The sequence below is a fragment of the Photinus pyralis genome, unplaced genomic scaffold, assembly GCF_008802855.1.
Source record: "Photinus pyralis isolate 1611_PpyrPB1 unplaced genomic scaffold, Ppyr1.3 Ppyr1.4_LG1, whole genome shotgun sequence".
Lineage (NCBI taxonomy): Eukaryota > Metazoa > Arthropoda > Insecta > Coleoptera > Lampyridae > Photinus > Photinus pyralis.
Window position 1 is genome coordinate 49,766,591 of NW_022170249.1, and position 16,520 is coordinate 49,783,110.

Sequence of the window (16,520 nt, forward strand, 5' to 3'; positions counted from 1 at the left end):
GTTATAATTCAAACTAACGGAAACTGTACATTGCTTATTCAGGATATCCGATTTTAATAATCGCCTCGGTTCTTATTAAATGGGGTGGAAAACTAATCTTATACGTTTGCTACCAATAAATATTGTTTGATTATATCGTTAAGTACTGCATCCTAAAATTTACCATCACGCCATTGCAAAAAGTGCCAAGACGACATCCATCTAAATTAGGTTTATCGTAACATGCGAATCTTGCAGAGAATTTGTCAACGTGTCAAGCAAAGTCGGAAACTTTAATGCCATTTATTACATTCTGATTTTAACAAATTGGCGTAGACAATGTTTGATCATTTTTGAACGCAAGTAACAAAATTACGTGGCAGGCTTTTGAACGTCACAACCAGAAATTTAAAGGCTTAATTTATTTTTACGTCAAACGAGACTGCAGCTTTTGATTGTATTAGGTACCTACTGATTGACACAACATCAATTGAAATTTAAATTGAAGGGGAAACCAACAGCAGACGTTGGGTAAAAATATTGACAGTTTTAGATATCTCTCGTGGTATGGACTAAAGGCAATGATGTACAAAGAGTTCTGAAAGCTTTTCGAATAAGCCGTTGTACGACTTATTTTGAAAAAGTTCTAGAATTACCTGAATTGTATTTCAGATTAAAGAATTAGTACTGCAAATAAAATCCCTTTGTAGTATATGCTTTGAAACATTTCAACGTTGCTAACAACAACTGTCAACAGACCTTTAATACCATTATTAAAAATGAAGTTAAAATTTGAAAAGAATTGCAAAAATGTTTTTAGGATTAAATGGAAAGTGAGCACAGTCAGTTACTTCTCATTACGATCGTTCCATTAAAATGAACTCGGGGCGGAGATGTACAACCACTGGTAAGAGTTATTAAAATATTGCTTGTAAAGAAAATTGTTGACAACGTTGTCGTTTGTAAAAGTTATGCCCTTTTTACTTTCAAAAACAGCATCTCAGGAAATAATTCGTGGGGGGGGGGGGGGGGGACACCTTCAAGGTATAGGCTACCTACTGCAAAAAATTACAGGACTCTAGGACCATTCCCCTAGAAGTAGTAGAAGAGGGTCCGGACGGACGGACGGACAAAACGCACATTTTTTTTAATTTTTAAAAAATGCTCTAAAAATATTCCCTATTCTGTTCTATGTTGATGGGGCCAAGGTGCATACGTAATTACGATCGAAAAGGTATTAAACAAGAAATATAGTATTGCTTGCATTAATTATATTTTTGAAAAGTAGGATGTCAAAACTCAAACCTCCAGGTATTAACTGATCACAATTTATGAAAACAAAAAATGCAAGATTGCCACGTCCTGACCACAAAGTATCATACTAAGCACAAACCAAAAATTCCGCAGTGATAATGCACCATGTTCCCCACAAAAAATATTGTAATTGCCGTATGTAAAATCAATGAAACCACAAAAAGGAAGGTTAGTGTAGCGATTATACATTTTTTATGTATGTCGTACCTATATTCTGTAATAATAAGCAGTAGCCCAGTAGGTACCTAAGTGCGTTTATTTTGTAGAAATTTACTGCTTTTTCAAGTCACTTTTACCTACTGAAAGAAGCACAAAGAGTAATGTAAAAGAATAAATATTTAAACATGTTTTTGTTTGGTGAAATAAAATTCCAAGAGACATTTGTGTGCATATACCTAAATTGGTAATGGTTTCTATGCGCGTTGCTACTGATGTACTAAAAGAAACCGTCTGTAACGAAATTGTATAATGAGGAAAATTCCTAATGATCGTATGCACAGCAGACGATTATTATCTTACTTTTCCAACAGTTAATTGCAGCTTCTGACAGTTTTATTGCTTTTGCAATTTATACTTAAAATTTTATTGCCAACGGGACACATTACTTAATGAAAGAAGGAAAAATTCTAATTAGTTAAAAACGTGATCATTTGTTTCAAATTAAAAGCTTAGACCAAGTAATAAAACTAGTCGCTCCAGTAGTGCGAAAATATGACAATTTATATTTCGTCTCAAATCTGTAAAAGATTAAATGAAAGCGGGGGTTAATTTTTTTTCGTGTGAATTATACCTTTGAAAAATATGGTACAGAAAGAAATCTTAACATTTAAGAATAGAAAATTTTTTAGAGCACTGCCAATAAAAAGCAAACTTTTATAGGTAAAATGGCGTCAAAACAAATTAATTTAAAAATCTCCTTGAGGCATAGTCAGAAAAAACGGGAGCAATCCATAGAGCTATCGACTTTTGTTTTTTTGATATGACAATGACTTAAGCGATAATTTTTTTAAATTGAAATGTTATTTCTTTTATGCTGAATTTGAAAAGATAGTGAAATTCTAAGACCAAATACGCTCAAAAGTATGATACTGTATTTTGAAATATTCGTGATAATTGTAGTTTTAAAACCAAAAACCTAATAACAATCTAGAGTTCCAAGTTTTAATCAAAAAAATCAAGTACCCATGTAACAACTGCCGTGAAAATGATGACAGTTCTTCATCAGCTTGTTTATCTGATTTCTAGTGTGGTTTTAACGTAATTAAGTAAATAACGGTGCGATATTTGACTTGGACGGAAAAAAAGTGAATTTAAAAGCAATTATCTCGAATATTGGGTTTCCAGTAACAAAATTATCACTTATATACGTTATATCTCAAAAACAAAAGACGATCTTTAAGTGACAATCGCAGTAAAATATACGTGTTAGGTGATTTGTCTCAAAAACGTTTACCAAAAGATTTATATAGCTGAACTGCTGAAGGTCAAAATTGCATATCGTTCTAATGTGAAAGACAGCATACTTGTAAACATCGCTTATCAGAACGATAAGCAGACATTATATAAAACCAGGATTCACATTTTGACACCATACCAGCCACAATGTCTACAAGCTTCACGGTGATCTGTTTCTTCGCTACCATTTTGGGGGTAAGTTACCTACTTTTTAAGTTAATAAACCCGGAAATATCGTATTTTTTTAAGGTTTCTGCGATCTGTTCTTTTAATTTTGATGATGTCTTACGAAAATGTGGAGATTTGCACGGATACGACCCTAACACTGTGGCTAAAAACTACCTCACCGAATATTCAGAAGACGAGGGACCAAAGTTTAGGGAATTTTTGGATTGTGCATGGACCGGATGGAGATTTTTGCGCAATGCCGAAGTAGATTTTGACGCGATTAAATCGAAAAAAGTTGAACCGTTGCTCGTCACTGGCGTCTGCGATGATGTGCTACAGTCATCTAGGCCAACAGATCCTTTCATCGATGCTGTTGATACATGCGAGGACAGCCTTCCTGCGGACATTCGCTCTGAAAACGCTCGTCGTTGTATTACCAAGGAATACCAGAAAAATATTTGGAAATAGTTATGATGGCATAAGTAGATGATCAATAAATTTTTGTTCTTTCAAGATAGTGATCATGCCTTGCTTTACCAAAACCGACAAAGCATGTGGCTCAAGCGTATTTTTTTATATGTGAGCTATTAGTTTTACAAGAAACTTCAGCGGTTTAAGATTGATCTAAAACCCGTAGACGCACGGACGGTAGGAATTTAAACAAATGTTGGCCAGTGCTTTTATGAAAACTACGTTCAAAAAGGGGGCCCCTACATCTTCGTAGCACATTTTTTGAGAATTACTGATTTCATAATTGGTTAGGTACATAAATGACTTATTTCTATATGTTGCCAAGGGGACTATTTGCTAAAAAATCGTGTTTGTTGTGAGTAACCCTCTCAAAAATTTAGAAAATGAAACTTGAGCAACCCCCACTATCTTGGATTGTTTTGTCTATATATTTTGAATTAAAGGTCACATTGACGCAAGGTTAGTAAAGAGAGTAGGTTGCCTCGTAACTTTCAGCCAATAAACGTTCAGTATTAAAATACGCGAATGACGTCACCCAGAATCCCATTTTGTTCAGATCATAAAAATTCATTATTAACACAACAACAACAGAGCAAGTTCAAAAAATGCAAAATGGATCGAAATGGTACTTTACATGGATGTGCTGAAAAGTTCCTGATAGAAAGAAACATGCTAGCGAAATATTAAACACACTTTATTCAAAATAGCTTACATTTCATCTTCATACTCTTCGGCCGGAAAATGGTAACTGCACAGGTCTATTGCATACGCGGTTCAGGTTCCCCTTTCCATTGCACTTTATAACCCATTCTTTTTGTAATTTTGGAAAAACGAAAAACTTAATCTGCGGTACATTTGCTTTCGATTTGTTGGATCCGACTGTGCCTCCAAAGAAGGTTCCGCTGCAAATCGGATGACACACGTTTTTGGGTCTTTTTGCCAAAATAGATGGTCTTTTAGAACCTCTTTTGAATGACGGTCAATACGTTTCTACAATTGTCTCCCACTCTCCCAAGGTTTTTTTGGGAACTCTGTGACTGATAATCTTCCTAATCTCACTTCTATTGAGATTTAAAAGCTTAGAAGACCCAGATTTGCCCAAGGGCCCTGTTAAAAAGGCCCTGGACTGCCTGAATCCGGTTGCTTGTTGCCACTACGCCTGGAATAGACTGCTCACCCAGTCTTTAATCCTGGCCCTGACAACGGAGGCAGCAATTTCAATGGTAGAGCCCAACGAAGACCCCGCTACTACCTTCGTGAGCCAGCCCGTCGGCCCTTTCGTCTGTAAACCACACGAGCCCCTCAGGTTTGAGGAACAGGCAATCAGAGTTCAGTTACTGTTCGCTGTCCAGGAGAGTGACCTTATAACTCGTTGGTCCTAGTCTATATTTATTCTTTTTGCGCGCCTACAAGTTCAACTTTCCTCCTTCGCGCTTCTCTCCCCGACTCCTTTTTCACAGGTGTATCTCCTTCGAGGCTTCAATACGCCTTCTTTCCATATCCTTGATTCCCCTGTCGCGGCAATCTGTCGTAGCAAAGTCTTTCTACAAGTCAGTTTTCATGGTCCACGCTACTTTCCTTCGCGCATCCTTCCAGCCTCCTCTTTTCCCAACTCTACCTCCTTCGGGGCTCCATTACGCCTGGTTTACGCAACTTTGTTTCCTCCTCTACGACTCTTTTGTACTTCCTTCCGTCTGTATTCAAAAAAATCCTCCTTTAGGTTCAATTACAAACCTTAACAATTGCAAAAAAATGTGGTGAGGCTGTACTGTAATGAAAGTGGCCACTATTAATTAATTAAACTTAAAATTTCTCTGACAAAAAATAAAAGGGCTGTTATTCCCTCTCATTAAGTTTCACAGTCACTCTAATTTAGGTAAACCGATTTTACGGCATCTTAATTAATTTCTCAACGTAATTTAAGTCAGAACCGTACTTAAAACTACCATAACAAAAAAAAATTCTGTCAAATACAGATGTTACGTATCCCATTAGATAGGTACCTACATCTAATTAACTAACTTCGAAAAATAGAGTGATGAAATGTACCTACCACTTTAAATCTCCCGATTGTGACAATTTACGCATTAAGAATTATTCGCCCTTTTTGAATTTTAAGGGCAGGAAATTTTACCACCGATATCATTATGTCGCGTGTCTTAATTTTTACACCCTGCGTGCAGGTCTCTGGTTAAACAAAAACGCGAATATATGACACTGTACGGTTCTGTGTTCTTGTCAGACCCGTTGGGGGTAATAAGCTCCAGGAGTCCACTTTCCAAGTGCTTTACTTGACTGTGGCTCTAAACGTCGACACAGCACTTTACAAATAATTGTGGGAAAATGACCAACGTAGTAAATTAGTTTGACCTTAAAGTTAGTTTGAAATTTTATAAAATTGATCCAAGCACGAAGGTTATTGTCATATTTCTTCGTATTGGCAAACAATTCGTATCTCGTTAATCGTAGGTAATGATTGATCCAATATTCCGTTTTATCTACAAAAGGATATTGCTTCTTGTTTAATTATAAATAAAATACTAAAAGTTTTCATCATTAATCATAATTGCTTGTAAGCGGGAGTTCTACCTTGCCAGCGCTCTTGCTTATTCGCTGAACTTTATTTGCATAAAATGAATAAAGTTCTTTTTCAGTTGAATCGGATGACGCCTTTTTAGTTTCTTTTTATATTCGGTGATGAATATGTAATTTACTCTAAAGAATCCGCACCCTCTTATTTAGTCCGGCGTCACAGGCACAATGTAGGTAGATATCCTTTCAAACTACCTTCTAGCCATATGAAAAAATTAAGTACGGTGTATCTATTCATAGCCTTAATTCCACGGAGTGTCTTATAATATGAATAAAATTAATTTGTAACTGGTTATCTGCTAAAAGTAGATGTTTTCAAATAAAAACTCATGTCTAAACAGTATTAAAAGTCCTCAAGCGTACAGCGTAACGACCACTGACTCGCGTGGCTGCAGCTCAAAATTCGAAACCAAATTCGAAAGCAAACGTAGCGTTTGGGGAGCAACTGCGTTTTACCACATCGATTCGTCTCTGATATAATCTTCATTTTATTTCGAAAGTAAACGAACTCTCGTCTCTTACATATACTACAATTTCGCTGTAATATGAGAGTCTCCTTCTAACGATACAAGTGTGTTTCGATTTTTCGTTAGAAATTCGACGGAAACCAATGTATATGATAACAGCTTTGTGTTAGAAACATGAAAATAAAAGTAATTTCTATTTGGCTTTACGTTATTTATGAACTTTCTATATTTGGATGGAAACTGTAAAAACCTAGTGGAAGATTGCTACTATAGGTACCATTGAATTTATAACTATCCTACTACTACGAAGCTTTATCTTTGCTGGTTGTTACACATACGAGCTCTATAGAAAAAATGTAATAAAACATTGACTACAACAGGAGCTGAGAGCAAGCTAAAATTCGATTGTCATTCACGGTATTTTGTTCGGCTATGCAGGTATGTATAAATGTGTAATGAACAGCACATGGTATATTTAATGTACCTAAACTGTGCAAGTGCACAGATTTAACCTCCATCCACTTTAATGGGATGGTTAAATGGCTCGATCGTATTTCAATCACATGCAGCCACGGAAGGTGAGTAACTGGAATAATGAGGATTTGCTTATAAAAATTCCACTTTTTATTGCAACGATGCGCCGAAAGCCAAGACTAAAGTTAGCTCATTGTGGAGATTTCAATAAGCTTGCAACTCGGGCCTCATATTCAATTAAACCTGGCCCATGGTTAGCTCTTGACATAAATTTAGGGTGACGTACCTATGTTGTACCTACCTACCTACTGTTTGGAAACTTCTCCTTTTTTTTTCTTTCTCAAAATTGACTTCAAAAACTAAATCGCTTACTCTCAAAGTGACACTAAAGGCGTTAGGTTTTTATTGCATCTTCAGTTAACTGTCCTTATTTGTAATTTGCTTCCATATTTTTTCTTGGCGCTTAAATTATTTCTTCATTTACTACCTTTTCAATTTTTAAAGTAGGTAATATCACACATTTTTTTTTCATTTCAATTTTCAATTTCAAATTATAGTGTTGTAGGAATACTGCTTTAAACGCGAATTGGCGCTTCTAGGCCATTCAGGTTGAACTAAAGCAAACCTTCACTTGAATTCAATTTATATCTTTATTTTAATAATGTACATAATTTATACCCGAGATATAGAAGAACCGAAACATAAAAATTGCGAACAGATTTTAATGATAAATAAAATATAAACATTTTCTCATTTTCATCATACCCTGAAGATATTGCGAATGATGATGGTCATTTAGATGCGGTATATTGTTTCCATCTGCTGAAAAAAATGAAAATATAATTTTAAACAGTATTCGGTTGTCTTAAAGAAATTTATAAAAATATAATCCAATATTAAACCATATCCATTTTTTACAAATGATTTAAAAAACTTTGCTATATAAGATCGAACGTAAAGAAGTAATTTTTCACTCATTATAAATAATGAGCCATAAACAAAGAGTACCTTTGCTATAATGCAAAGAAATGAAACAAAAAAAAAATAATTCTTCACGAGAACCTCCATAATGCGGTGCATGTGTTTGTTCAGTTTGCAGGGCCCAGAAAGTATGGCCACGAGTAACCCGTCGCGCCAATATACGAGATGATCCTTTGAAGGCTTCTCTCGCATGACAATAATCTAACCTAACATCATGTTCCACCTAGCCCTCTGCTGGGTTTGGGTGTCTTTAATTATTAAGTTGTTTACAGTTGCAACTCTAAGTGGAAGAACCGGCTCTGGACCATAAGACACCTGTTTTGAGGTCAGTCAGGCTAACTCATCGGCTTACTCGATTACCTTCCGTTTCAGCATGCCCTTTCACCCATACAAGCTCAAGGGTGTTCCTGCTTGCTATATGCTCAAGTGCATGGTGACATTAGGAAACCAACTAAGATGTAATTGAAATTTTATTTATTTATTATTTATTTATTTATTATCCCTCTCTTTGTGCTGGGCCCTCAACAGGCTCGCGCCCAATTACAGAGTGACCCGCATAATGCTTTTTTTAGATTTTACAGTGATCAAGAGAATGCAGAACAATTCTGCTGCCACTGGAGAATCGAGATTCTGATCGTTTTGTTCTTTATGTTGTGCATAAGAACTTTTCTTACACTTAGCGTTAGCCCGACCAACTATGATTGGAATACAGTAGGAAGTTTGCCTAGTGATTGTGGGTGGGATGGAAATTCAGTTCTTTGGAGTAAATATACCAGATTATATGAATATGCCACATCCCAATAAAAAAATGTGATTAGTTCTTCCCTATATGCAGGCGCGGACTGGCCCGGGGGGGCGGGTGGCGATTGCCACCTGGCCTGTACGTCATAATGGCCCGTTGGAAATTTATAAGTATGTGCTGTATTTAGTTTCTTGCACTATTAATAAATTATTAACACGTTTCTCTAAATCGGGTTGATGTTAGGTTGTTAAAAAATTTAAAAATTCTGTTTTAATTGAAGTGTTTTACAATTGATAGGCGACGCGCCTCGTTTGGATTGTATATTTTGTTACTTTTAATTATCAGCTGCAATTTATAAAAAACCTGTATTGTAATTGATTTCCGAAAAAGGAGTAGGTACTTTAAAATGAAGCAAAAAATGTTTTTGTGGTGCACGGCAGAGCTACCCTAAAATTTTTTTCCGGGTCGATCTGAGACAATTTTTTTTTCGGGCTCAAAAAAAGGCAGCGTATAACCTTCCTTTTTTACCAAAAATCGACTGCACCAAAATTCCTCGGGAAAACACTTTTTCTTATTAATTTTGGTGCGTAGAATCCAAAACAATTCGTACTTTTTCGATCAGACTTCTCAATCAAAAGTTATAGACTAGAAACCAATTTCGAAAGAAAATTCAAAGGGCTGTAACTTTTGAACTAGTAGCCCAATCTTGGAACTGTTTGAAATTATGGATTCTACAGGCCACATTCTATAAGAAAATTTTTTTCCGGGTCGATCTGAGACAATTTTTTTTCGAGGCTCAAAAAAGGTAGTGTGTAACCTTCCTTTTTTACCAAAAATCGACTGCACCCAAATTTCTCGGGAAAACACTTTTTCTTATTAATTTTGGTGCGTAGAATCCAAAACCATTCGTACTTTTTCGATCGGACGTCTCAATCAAAAGTTAAGGACTAGAAAGAGAGGCGGACTGGCCCGGGGAGGCGGGTGGCGAGTGCCACCTGGCCTGTACGTCATAATGGCCCGTTAGAAATTTATAAGTATGTGCTGTATTTAGTTTCTTGCACTATTAATAAATTATTAACACGTTTCTCTAATTGGGGTTGATGTTAGGTTGTTAAAAAATTAAAAAATTCTGTTTTAATTGAAGTGTTTTACAATGAATTTATCATTTTTTGTCGTAGTATGAAAGTGCTGAATTACAATGATAGGCGACGCGCCTCGTTTGGATTGTATATTTTGTTACTTTTAATTAACAGCTGCAATTTAAAAAAAAACCGTATTGTAATTGATTTCCGAAAAAGGAGTACTAAAATGAAGCAAAAAAATGCAGAGCACCCCCCCCCCCCCGCCACCTTCAACAATCGGATTTATGGCTCAGTGGTAGAGCATTGGGTTGCAAATCCGGAGGTCGGTTGTTCGAACCTGGGTTGAGGTGAATTTTTCATCTGTGGCGGAGATGGAAATTACCTTAGACCAGTTCCGAGCATTCTACCGGCTACTCCGAATTAGGTTTTCCTGCAGTTTTCCTAATTCGTAAGGTAAATACCGAAGTAGTATAGACCATCTTAAGACCTTCTGCAGAGGCACCTCTACATAGCATTATGCGGGTCACTCTGTAATTGGGCGCATGCCTGTTGAGGGCCCAAAAACAAGAGAGGGATAATAAAATAAAATAAAATAAAAAAAATAAAAAAATTACTACACTAATACTTTAATGGCCCGTAACCTATGCAATTCCACCTGGCCCGTAAGTACCCAGTCCGCCCCTGCGGCTATATGAATTGTTGAGTGAGTGAGTCCGAGATCGCTTTCTAGAGTAGACACTCCCCCAAAATTCGGGAGTGGTCCACCTGAATACCTCTGCTGTTCAACATCCCCCTTTTTTTTAATGCAAGGATGCCAGAGTGGCCTGATGCTCTCTCCCGTGGAGATCTAATGGAGGCAGATCCAAGAGGGCCTCCATGACGGCTGTAGGGGTCGTTCGCAGGCAAGGCACGCTAGTCTTTGCAAATGATTAAGGAGTGCTATACAGTTGTGGAGAGTCTGGTTCTAGGCCACCAGACAATTGCTCCCTAGTAGGGGATGGTCCCCAAAGTCTCCCAATTGCGCGGCGACTTTGCCAGCAAGCCCTTTTGCTTTTTCGGCTTTGAGATGGATATGTTTAGTGTTTTTACAAGTGTGATTCCTAGATATTTTACCGACTGAAAATTGGAGAAAACAAGGCGAGTTCGAAGGCCCTTTACCTTTCTTTTTCTTGTGATGATAACTAACTCCGTTTTTGTCACCATTCTTCGCTTACTGTTACTCTAAGAGTTGATTGCATCAGTCTCATACAGTACTACTTACCATAAGTATACCCATTTACAGTTACAATTAAGTTATTCCACCGAAGTGGTGATAGCAGATAACACCCCATCTTGGGGGCAACCTCTCACTACTGACTACTGGCACCTTAGTATTTCGTCGCCAACGCTGATGTGTACTGCTCTGAAATTCAGCAGCTGCACAATCTAGTCCCGTACGCGATTTAAGTTACGCCGCCCGCGATGACGTATAAAAGCCATTTCTATTGTTTCGAAGATTGTTTTGTTAAAAGCCCCTTCTATAACTATGAATACTCCCAGTCTGGAGTGCTTATCCGCCCTAGGACGCTGTGCAGAGCTGACTCTGTAGATCTTCCTGGTAAGGTGTTGGTTAGGCTGCAGCGGAAACCTTTTGTATCTATCGCGCAGTCTTTCAAGTGTCTTAAGAATAAAAGACATCAAACTGAATGGGCGATATGCTTTAGATGCGGAGTAATCATCTTTGCTAGTACCTATTGGAGATAGACATAATTTTTATCTCCCTTCATTGTTTAGGTCGAGGTTTAGGTATATGTATCTGAAAACGATACAGCCCATAGAGATATTCTCACTAGGTAGATGACAATAATATCCAGTCCCCTTGCTACATCCACCATCTGACTGGCAACAGCCCAGTCATTCTCAGTGGGAATGAAGGGTGCTACCTCTGAGCAGTTGGGGTATGGTGCTGTGGTGGCTCCGGGAAAACAGGCGCCTCTCAGTACCTCGGCTGTCTCCGAGAGATTGTCCGTGCAGGAACCATCGTTTGGTCTGCAGCCAGGTGGGTTATAATATGAACTTTTCGTTAGAATTTTATTTAGGTGGGATGCAGAGGAGATGGATTCTATAGAGCTGGAAACACTTTTCATGCCTCTCTCCGACGTCTCCTAATATCCTTTTTATATAGCCTTAGGTTTACCTTATAGGTTAGCTTTGAAAGCATAGGCTTCCCAGCAAACATGGAGACTTCTCAGGGATGTAATTGATACATCCCAACTGAGTCGTGTCATTAACCGTACATGTACGCTACATGTAATACAAAAATGTATACTAATAATAACATTGTTTACCCATTTAAACAATGCTAATGTCTTTGTGTATTCAATTTAAACAAAGCTAATTTTGGGCAACAAAAGTCTGGGAAGATATCGCTATACCACTAAGAAAAGACTAATATAAACATTTATTAAAATTACACTATGCCTCGGTCTGTTTCTGTTACACTTTTTGGGTCATTTTTTTCATCTTTTGTGTCTTCATCATCATCACTATTTTCTTCATCTCCGCTGCCTTTACCATCATCATCCAATTGGTCAAATCGATGTCTAGTAAGACGCTCACTAAGCCATAAAAGCATCGGTTTTTCACTTGTTTCCGTATCTACAATTGTTGGATAAATATATTTTTCCTTAAAATCATCAACGTCCGATTCAACTTCCTTCCACTCCAAAACCTCGTGAATGCCATCAGTACCGTAACGATAATTGTAGTTATCATAATGAACAAAATCAAGGACTAATCCTAATCCGGGTGCTCTAGGAATGTTAACTTTTTCCTCACTCAAAGCTTTACTAAGTGTGGTAAGTGGGATACATCCCTTGACTATTGCTATGACAATGGACACCATTTTTCTTATTTGATGCAACATAAAGCTTTGCCCTTTAACCTTGAGAACAACAAATTCGACTCCTTTCCGTATTATTGGCGATTCACATTCAAATGAAACTATGTACCTTTTGACACTTGGATCTTGATACTGCTTCTTACAGGTAAAATTATGAAAGTTTTTAGTTCCTTTAAAATTGCTTAAGACGTCATTTATCTCACTTAATGCGCCTTCCCACAAACGAAATGTTTCCTGATCAGCTTCAGTGTCACATTTGGCAAATGCAACCGTAGGCATCATATATGTGTAGGTTCTTGCATCACATTGTGATTTACTATTAAAACCTTTCGTGACACGTTTCACACCAAATACACGAATCTGGTCAGGTAAAAACTCATTTATTTTCGCTACACTCACTTCTTCCGCTGCAACACAAATGTGTAATAACAAAAAACTTTCAAGCAGAAGCTTACGTAATTTTATGGAAACTACCTGACGCGCTGCTGACACTCCTTTATCAGTTCTGGCTGCACGTTGAAATTGCACGGTTTGAATTTGGTCAAAGGCTTCTTGAGTGATTAAATCAGCCTTTAATAGAGCGTTAAACAAGTCTTCCTCAATTGTTGGCATCGAGGGATTTCTAAAAGAAGACCAACAAACCCCTTCAACTACACTAACTTCAGTTTAACCTACCGCTGCATGCCAAAGTAATTTACTCCCGAATAACCTAACAGCATTACATATTTTCTTCTTTTAATACGTACAAAGGGTTCTTCGCAAATCTTCTTCTCCGAGTAGAGACCTGCACCTTTGTCGGACCTTCGGTCCTCCCATTTCCTTTTCTTTGTGCGACCATCATATTTTGGCTTTTTTATAATCATGGCAGCATTCGTACTCATTTCGGAAGCGGTATCTAAACATTTTGTATTAAGTATCTAAAAGTTTGCCTTTGTTTACTTTACATGTGATGGCTTTTAGGTTCTTAAATAAATTACTAAATTTTAACATTTAAAAGGTAGGTTAGGATAGATGCATAAACGTGTTTACATTTGTAGTTTGGAAGTGTCTCTTGTACCACTACATTGGATGTTCTGTATACAGGACTAAAGGCACATTTACGATTCTTGATCGGTTCCAGAAGTAAGTTACATCATATACGTTAATACAGGAAACTGACATTGAAAACCGGTCGCAAATTACAGCGCCACGACGTTGCGGTAGGGAGTGTTGTCAGTAAGCGGTCATACTTGGTTTGAACTTTGTTGACGTGCTTTGTTATTGTATTACCTAATTGATAACATTATTTAGTAATATCACACATCTTACATTAAATAACCCTGGTAATATAATTTACTCCTTAATTTTTCGTCATTCCAGGCCAGGCCGTGTAGATAGCGCTCTTTCGCGTGTCTCGCGGTACTCAAATAGAGAGGTTCCTGTATAAATATGTTTAGGTATTTGGTTACATTCAAATACGTATTTTACGACATTAATTGTTGTTCATCCTTCAATAACTTTCAAAACAATAGCGTTTATTTTCAAAACTCGATAACCCGAACATGATTGAATTTAGGTACATTATGCTTCTTACAAATTTAAAGGCAATATTGGTGTGCCACGCCTTTATGACCAACTCTGTATAATTAAAATTATGACTGCCCAGTAGGCATTGAAGAATCCCAAAACTTTTTGATATCTTGTATATGTATTTCCTCGATAATCGACAGTTTCGACACTTATCAGCGACCCTGTATACATAATGAGCGTAACTTTGAAAGAGTAGCAAGGTTGTGACATTAGACACTTACTAGGATCAGTAGTTGAGGTTATGTTATATTTGCATTCGTAAACAAACATTATGATAAAGTGTTTTTATTAACAATGTGATCAGCATGTACGCAAATTTAATTGGGCTCATATTGCTATGTTGTGCTTACGAAGTTAGTAATGTTGAAGTAAACTGTAACAACCTTCGTATGGGCCAATATCTGTGCCCCGATCCGAACTACAATCACATAGATTCGAGAACTCAGCAATTAGCGGGTTGTAATAAAGATACTGGAAAAGCAAAAGGTATGGACCTCTGTGCATTTATCATCCTATATGTCACAAAGTAAATTTTAGTATGGTGCATTGCAGTCGAAGGCATTACATGTATGGAAACCAAGAATACTTCATTTACGAGGGAAATGAGTTGTATCTGGACGTAAGCTTAAATTGTTGTTTTTCTGTGATGTAATTGTTAATATTTCAGGAACGGGTATTCATTTGAAACAGCTTTATTATTATCGGTTTTCTTGGGAATGTTTGGTGCCGACCGTTTTTACTTAGGGTATCCTGCGATAGGTGTGGCAAAGTTTTGCACTTTGGGGTTTATGTTTTTAGGGCAATTAATTGATATTATACTTATTGCTACTCAAACACTTGGTCCTGCAGATGGATCTTCTTATGTAATACCATACTATGGACCAGGGATTAATACAATAACTAGTAACAATTCGACTTATAGATTAAGGAAGGATGACTGGTGAATTGTACAAAATCTTTACAAACATTTTTTACTTAAATAAATATGCAACAACCTTAAAATTTGAAGTTATAACTGTGCGGTCTTGGTCTAGCAGGTTTTTCTGATGGTTGATTACTAGTTGGGCTTGAGCATAGTAAGTTTATGTATTGTTCTTGTTGGAACATGGCTAATGTAATACCGTGGACTTCACACCACTGAACGATCTTGGTACAACCTTGAAGATCTCGCTGTTTAACTAAAATTACAATTAGCCTTCGTACACTGCACTTGAGAAAAATATTACCTCTATAATCAAATAGCATTTCTATTATTGTGGCATAATGCGCTTTTGATTCACACCTCAATAAAACTTCTAAAATTCTATACACTAGATCAAGCTGATGTTCCCTCAAAGCTACATAAACAATGATGGGTACATGTTTTGTCACAATTTTTCGCAGGTCTTCATTGTGTTCTAGTAACTCTAACGCAATGCTTTGATCAGTAAACCATTCGCTTAATATGCAGCACCTCCAAATACAAGCTAGAGGATAGAAATCTTTGTAAATCTCTCCCAATCGTTTCGCAAAACTTAATATGAGTAATAAAACTGCTTCACTGCGACCTCTAATAGAGTCACTCACTAGACTATTTAACATACTCCTAATTCGTCTTCGTAAATATAAATTTTTAGCATACACTTCCTCGAACAATAAAATTGCTTCACTTACATTCCCTTTAGCCCAAGTGGCTTCGGCTAAATAATGTTTAAAATATGAATACTGCACTAAAGTGTCTTCATTAAGAAGTTTACTTAATTCGATCAATTTTAAAACCATTGCCTTGTCACCAGCATGCGCAAAGAATGAGAACGCTTGTAACAAGTTTGCCATATCCGGAAGAACACGAAATTTCATGCACTCATCAAGCGCACTTGTAATGCAATCTTTGTCATCTACCTCGAGTGCATCACGTAATACACCATCAACTGCAGTTACATCAATTGCTACACTTTGTTTAGTTGCAAATTTTATCGATAGCGGAGAAGATCTTAAATTCTGCTTCATGCGTCCGCTTTCCCATTTATTTACCTTCCTCTGCATCAACTGTGTGGTAAAGTTTTCTAAAGCGTCAGAATCGAACGCCAAAATACCGGGTTGAAGATTACAGAAGCAAAGATTGATACTTTGTAGTCTTGGGAAATATAAATGTTTTAATATAATTAGCGAAATTCTTGGTGATATGGATAAAGCCATTTTAATTTAAAAGTTGTTTACATCCTAAAACTATTTTTAAAAAGTTATTTTTATAATTATAACCATTGTTTGATAAATAAACCAATGAATAAAGAAATAAACAATGATATAACCTAAAAACTAAAAAGTTGCATTTAAGGATAACCACTGCGACGCAGGAGCCACAG

At 36.8% G+C, this 16,520-nt stretch overlaps 4 protein-coding genes across 4 annotated transcripts; 2 read left to right on the top strand and 2 right to left on the bottom strand.

Annotated features, from left to right (window-relative positions):
- The first annotated feature begins 2,671 nt into the window (after positions 1 to 2,671).
- On the top strand, positions 2,672 to 3,429 carry LOC116158865. The gene is made up of 2 exons (XM_031471718.1): positions 2,672 to 2,943; positions 2,998 to 3,429. Exons 1-2 carry the CDS (start codon positions 2,896 to 2,898, stop codon positions 3,382 to 3,384), a joined length of 435 nt encoding a protein of 144 aa, XP_031327578.1. The 5' UTR covers positions 2,672 to 2,895; the 3' UTR covers positions 3,385 to 3,429.
- An 8,717-nt stretch (positions 3,430 to 12,146) lies between these two features.
- LOC116179206 (tRNA pseudouridine synthase A) lies at positions 12,147 to 13,643 on the bottom strand. The gene is made up of 4 exons (XM_031498929.1): positions 13,551 to 13,643; positions 13,282 to 13,501; positions 13,062 to 13,228; positions 12,147 to 13,013 (listed from the first exon to the last, which is right to left on the bottom strand). Exons 1-4 carry the CDS (start codon positions 13,594 to 13,596, stop codon positions 12,175 to 12,177), a joined length of 1,272 nt encoding a protein of 423 aa, XP_031354789.1. The 5' UTR covers positions 13,597 to 13,643; the 3' UTR covers positions 12,147 to 12,174.
- Positions 13,644 to 14,401: 758 nt separating this feature from the next.
- Positions 14,402 to 15,177, top strand: LOC116159483 (TM2 domain-containing protein CG10795). Its single transcript, XM_031472463.1, has 3 exons — positions 14,402 to 14,661; positions 14,713 to 14,794; positions 14,843 to 15,177. Exons 1-3 carry the CDS (start codon positions 14,481 to 14,483, stop codon positions 15,117 to 15,119), a joined length of 540 nt encoding a protein of 179 aa, XP_031328323.1. The 5' UTR covers positions 14,402 to 14,480; the 3' UTR covers positions 15,120 to 15,177.
- On the bottom strand, positions 15,131 to 16,479 carry LOC116159482. Its single transcript, XM_031472462.1, has 2 exons — positions 15,402 to 16,479; positions 15,131 to 15,353 (listed from the first exon to the last, which is right to left on the bottom strand). Exons 1-2 carry the CDS (start codon positions 16,351 to 16,353, stop codon positions 15,172 to 15,174), a joined length of 1,134 nt encoding a protein of 377 aa, XP_031328322.1. The 5' UTR covers positions 16,354 to 16,479; the 3' UTR covers positions 15,131 to 15,171.
- Between the last annotated feature and the right edge of the window lie 41 nt (positions 16,480 to 16,520).

Bases quoted from the DNA above. Each gene is read 5' to 3' on its own strand.
- LOC116159483 (XM_031472463.1), top strand. From the start codon at position 14,481: ATGTACGCAAATTTAATTGGGCTCATATTGCTATGTTGTGCTTACGAA. The intron at 14,662-14,712 runs GTATGGACCTCT...AGTAAATTTTAG, and splicing joins AGATACTGGAAAAGCAAAAG to TATGGTGCATTGCAGTCGAA. The intron at 14,795-14,842 runs GTAAGCTTAAAT...TTAATATTTCAG, and splicing joins GAAATGAGTTGTATCTGGAC to GAACGGGTATTCATTTGAAA.
- LOC116158865 (XM_031471718.1), top strand. From the start codon at position 2,896: ATGTCTACAAGCTTCACGGTGATCTGTTTCTTCGCTACCATTTTGGGG. The intron at 2,944-2,997 runs GTAAGTTACCTA...TATTTTTTTAAG, and splicing joins TCTTCGCTACCATTTTGGGG to GTTTCTGCGATCTGTTCTTT.
- LOC116159482 (XM_031472462.1), bottom strand. From the start codon at position 16,353: ATGGCTTTATCCATATCACCAAGAATTTCGCTAATTATATTAAAACAT. The intron at 15,354-15,401 runs GTAATATTTTTC...TTGTAATTTTAG, and splicing joins AATGCTATTTGATTATAGAG to TTAAACAGCGAGATCTTCAA.
- LOC116179206 (XM_031498929.1), bottom strand. From the start codon at position 13,596: ATGTTAAAATTTAGTAATTTATTTAAGAACCTAAAAGCCATCACAT. The intron at 13,502-13,550 runs GTAAAGTAAACA...CAAAATGTTTAG, and splicing joins GAACCTAAAAGCCATCACAT to ATACCGCTTCCGAAATGAGT. The intron at 13,014-13,061 runs GTAAGCTTCTGC...TTTGTGTTGCAG, and splicing joins GGTAGTTTCCATAAAATTAC to CGGAAGAAGTGAGTGTAGCG.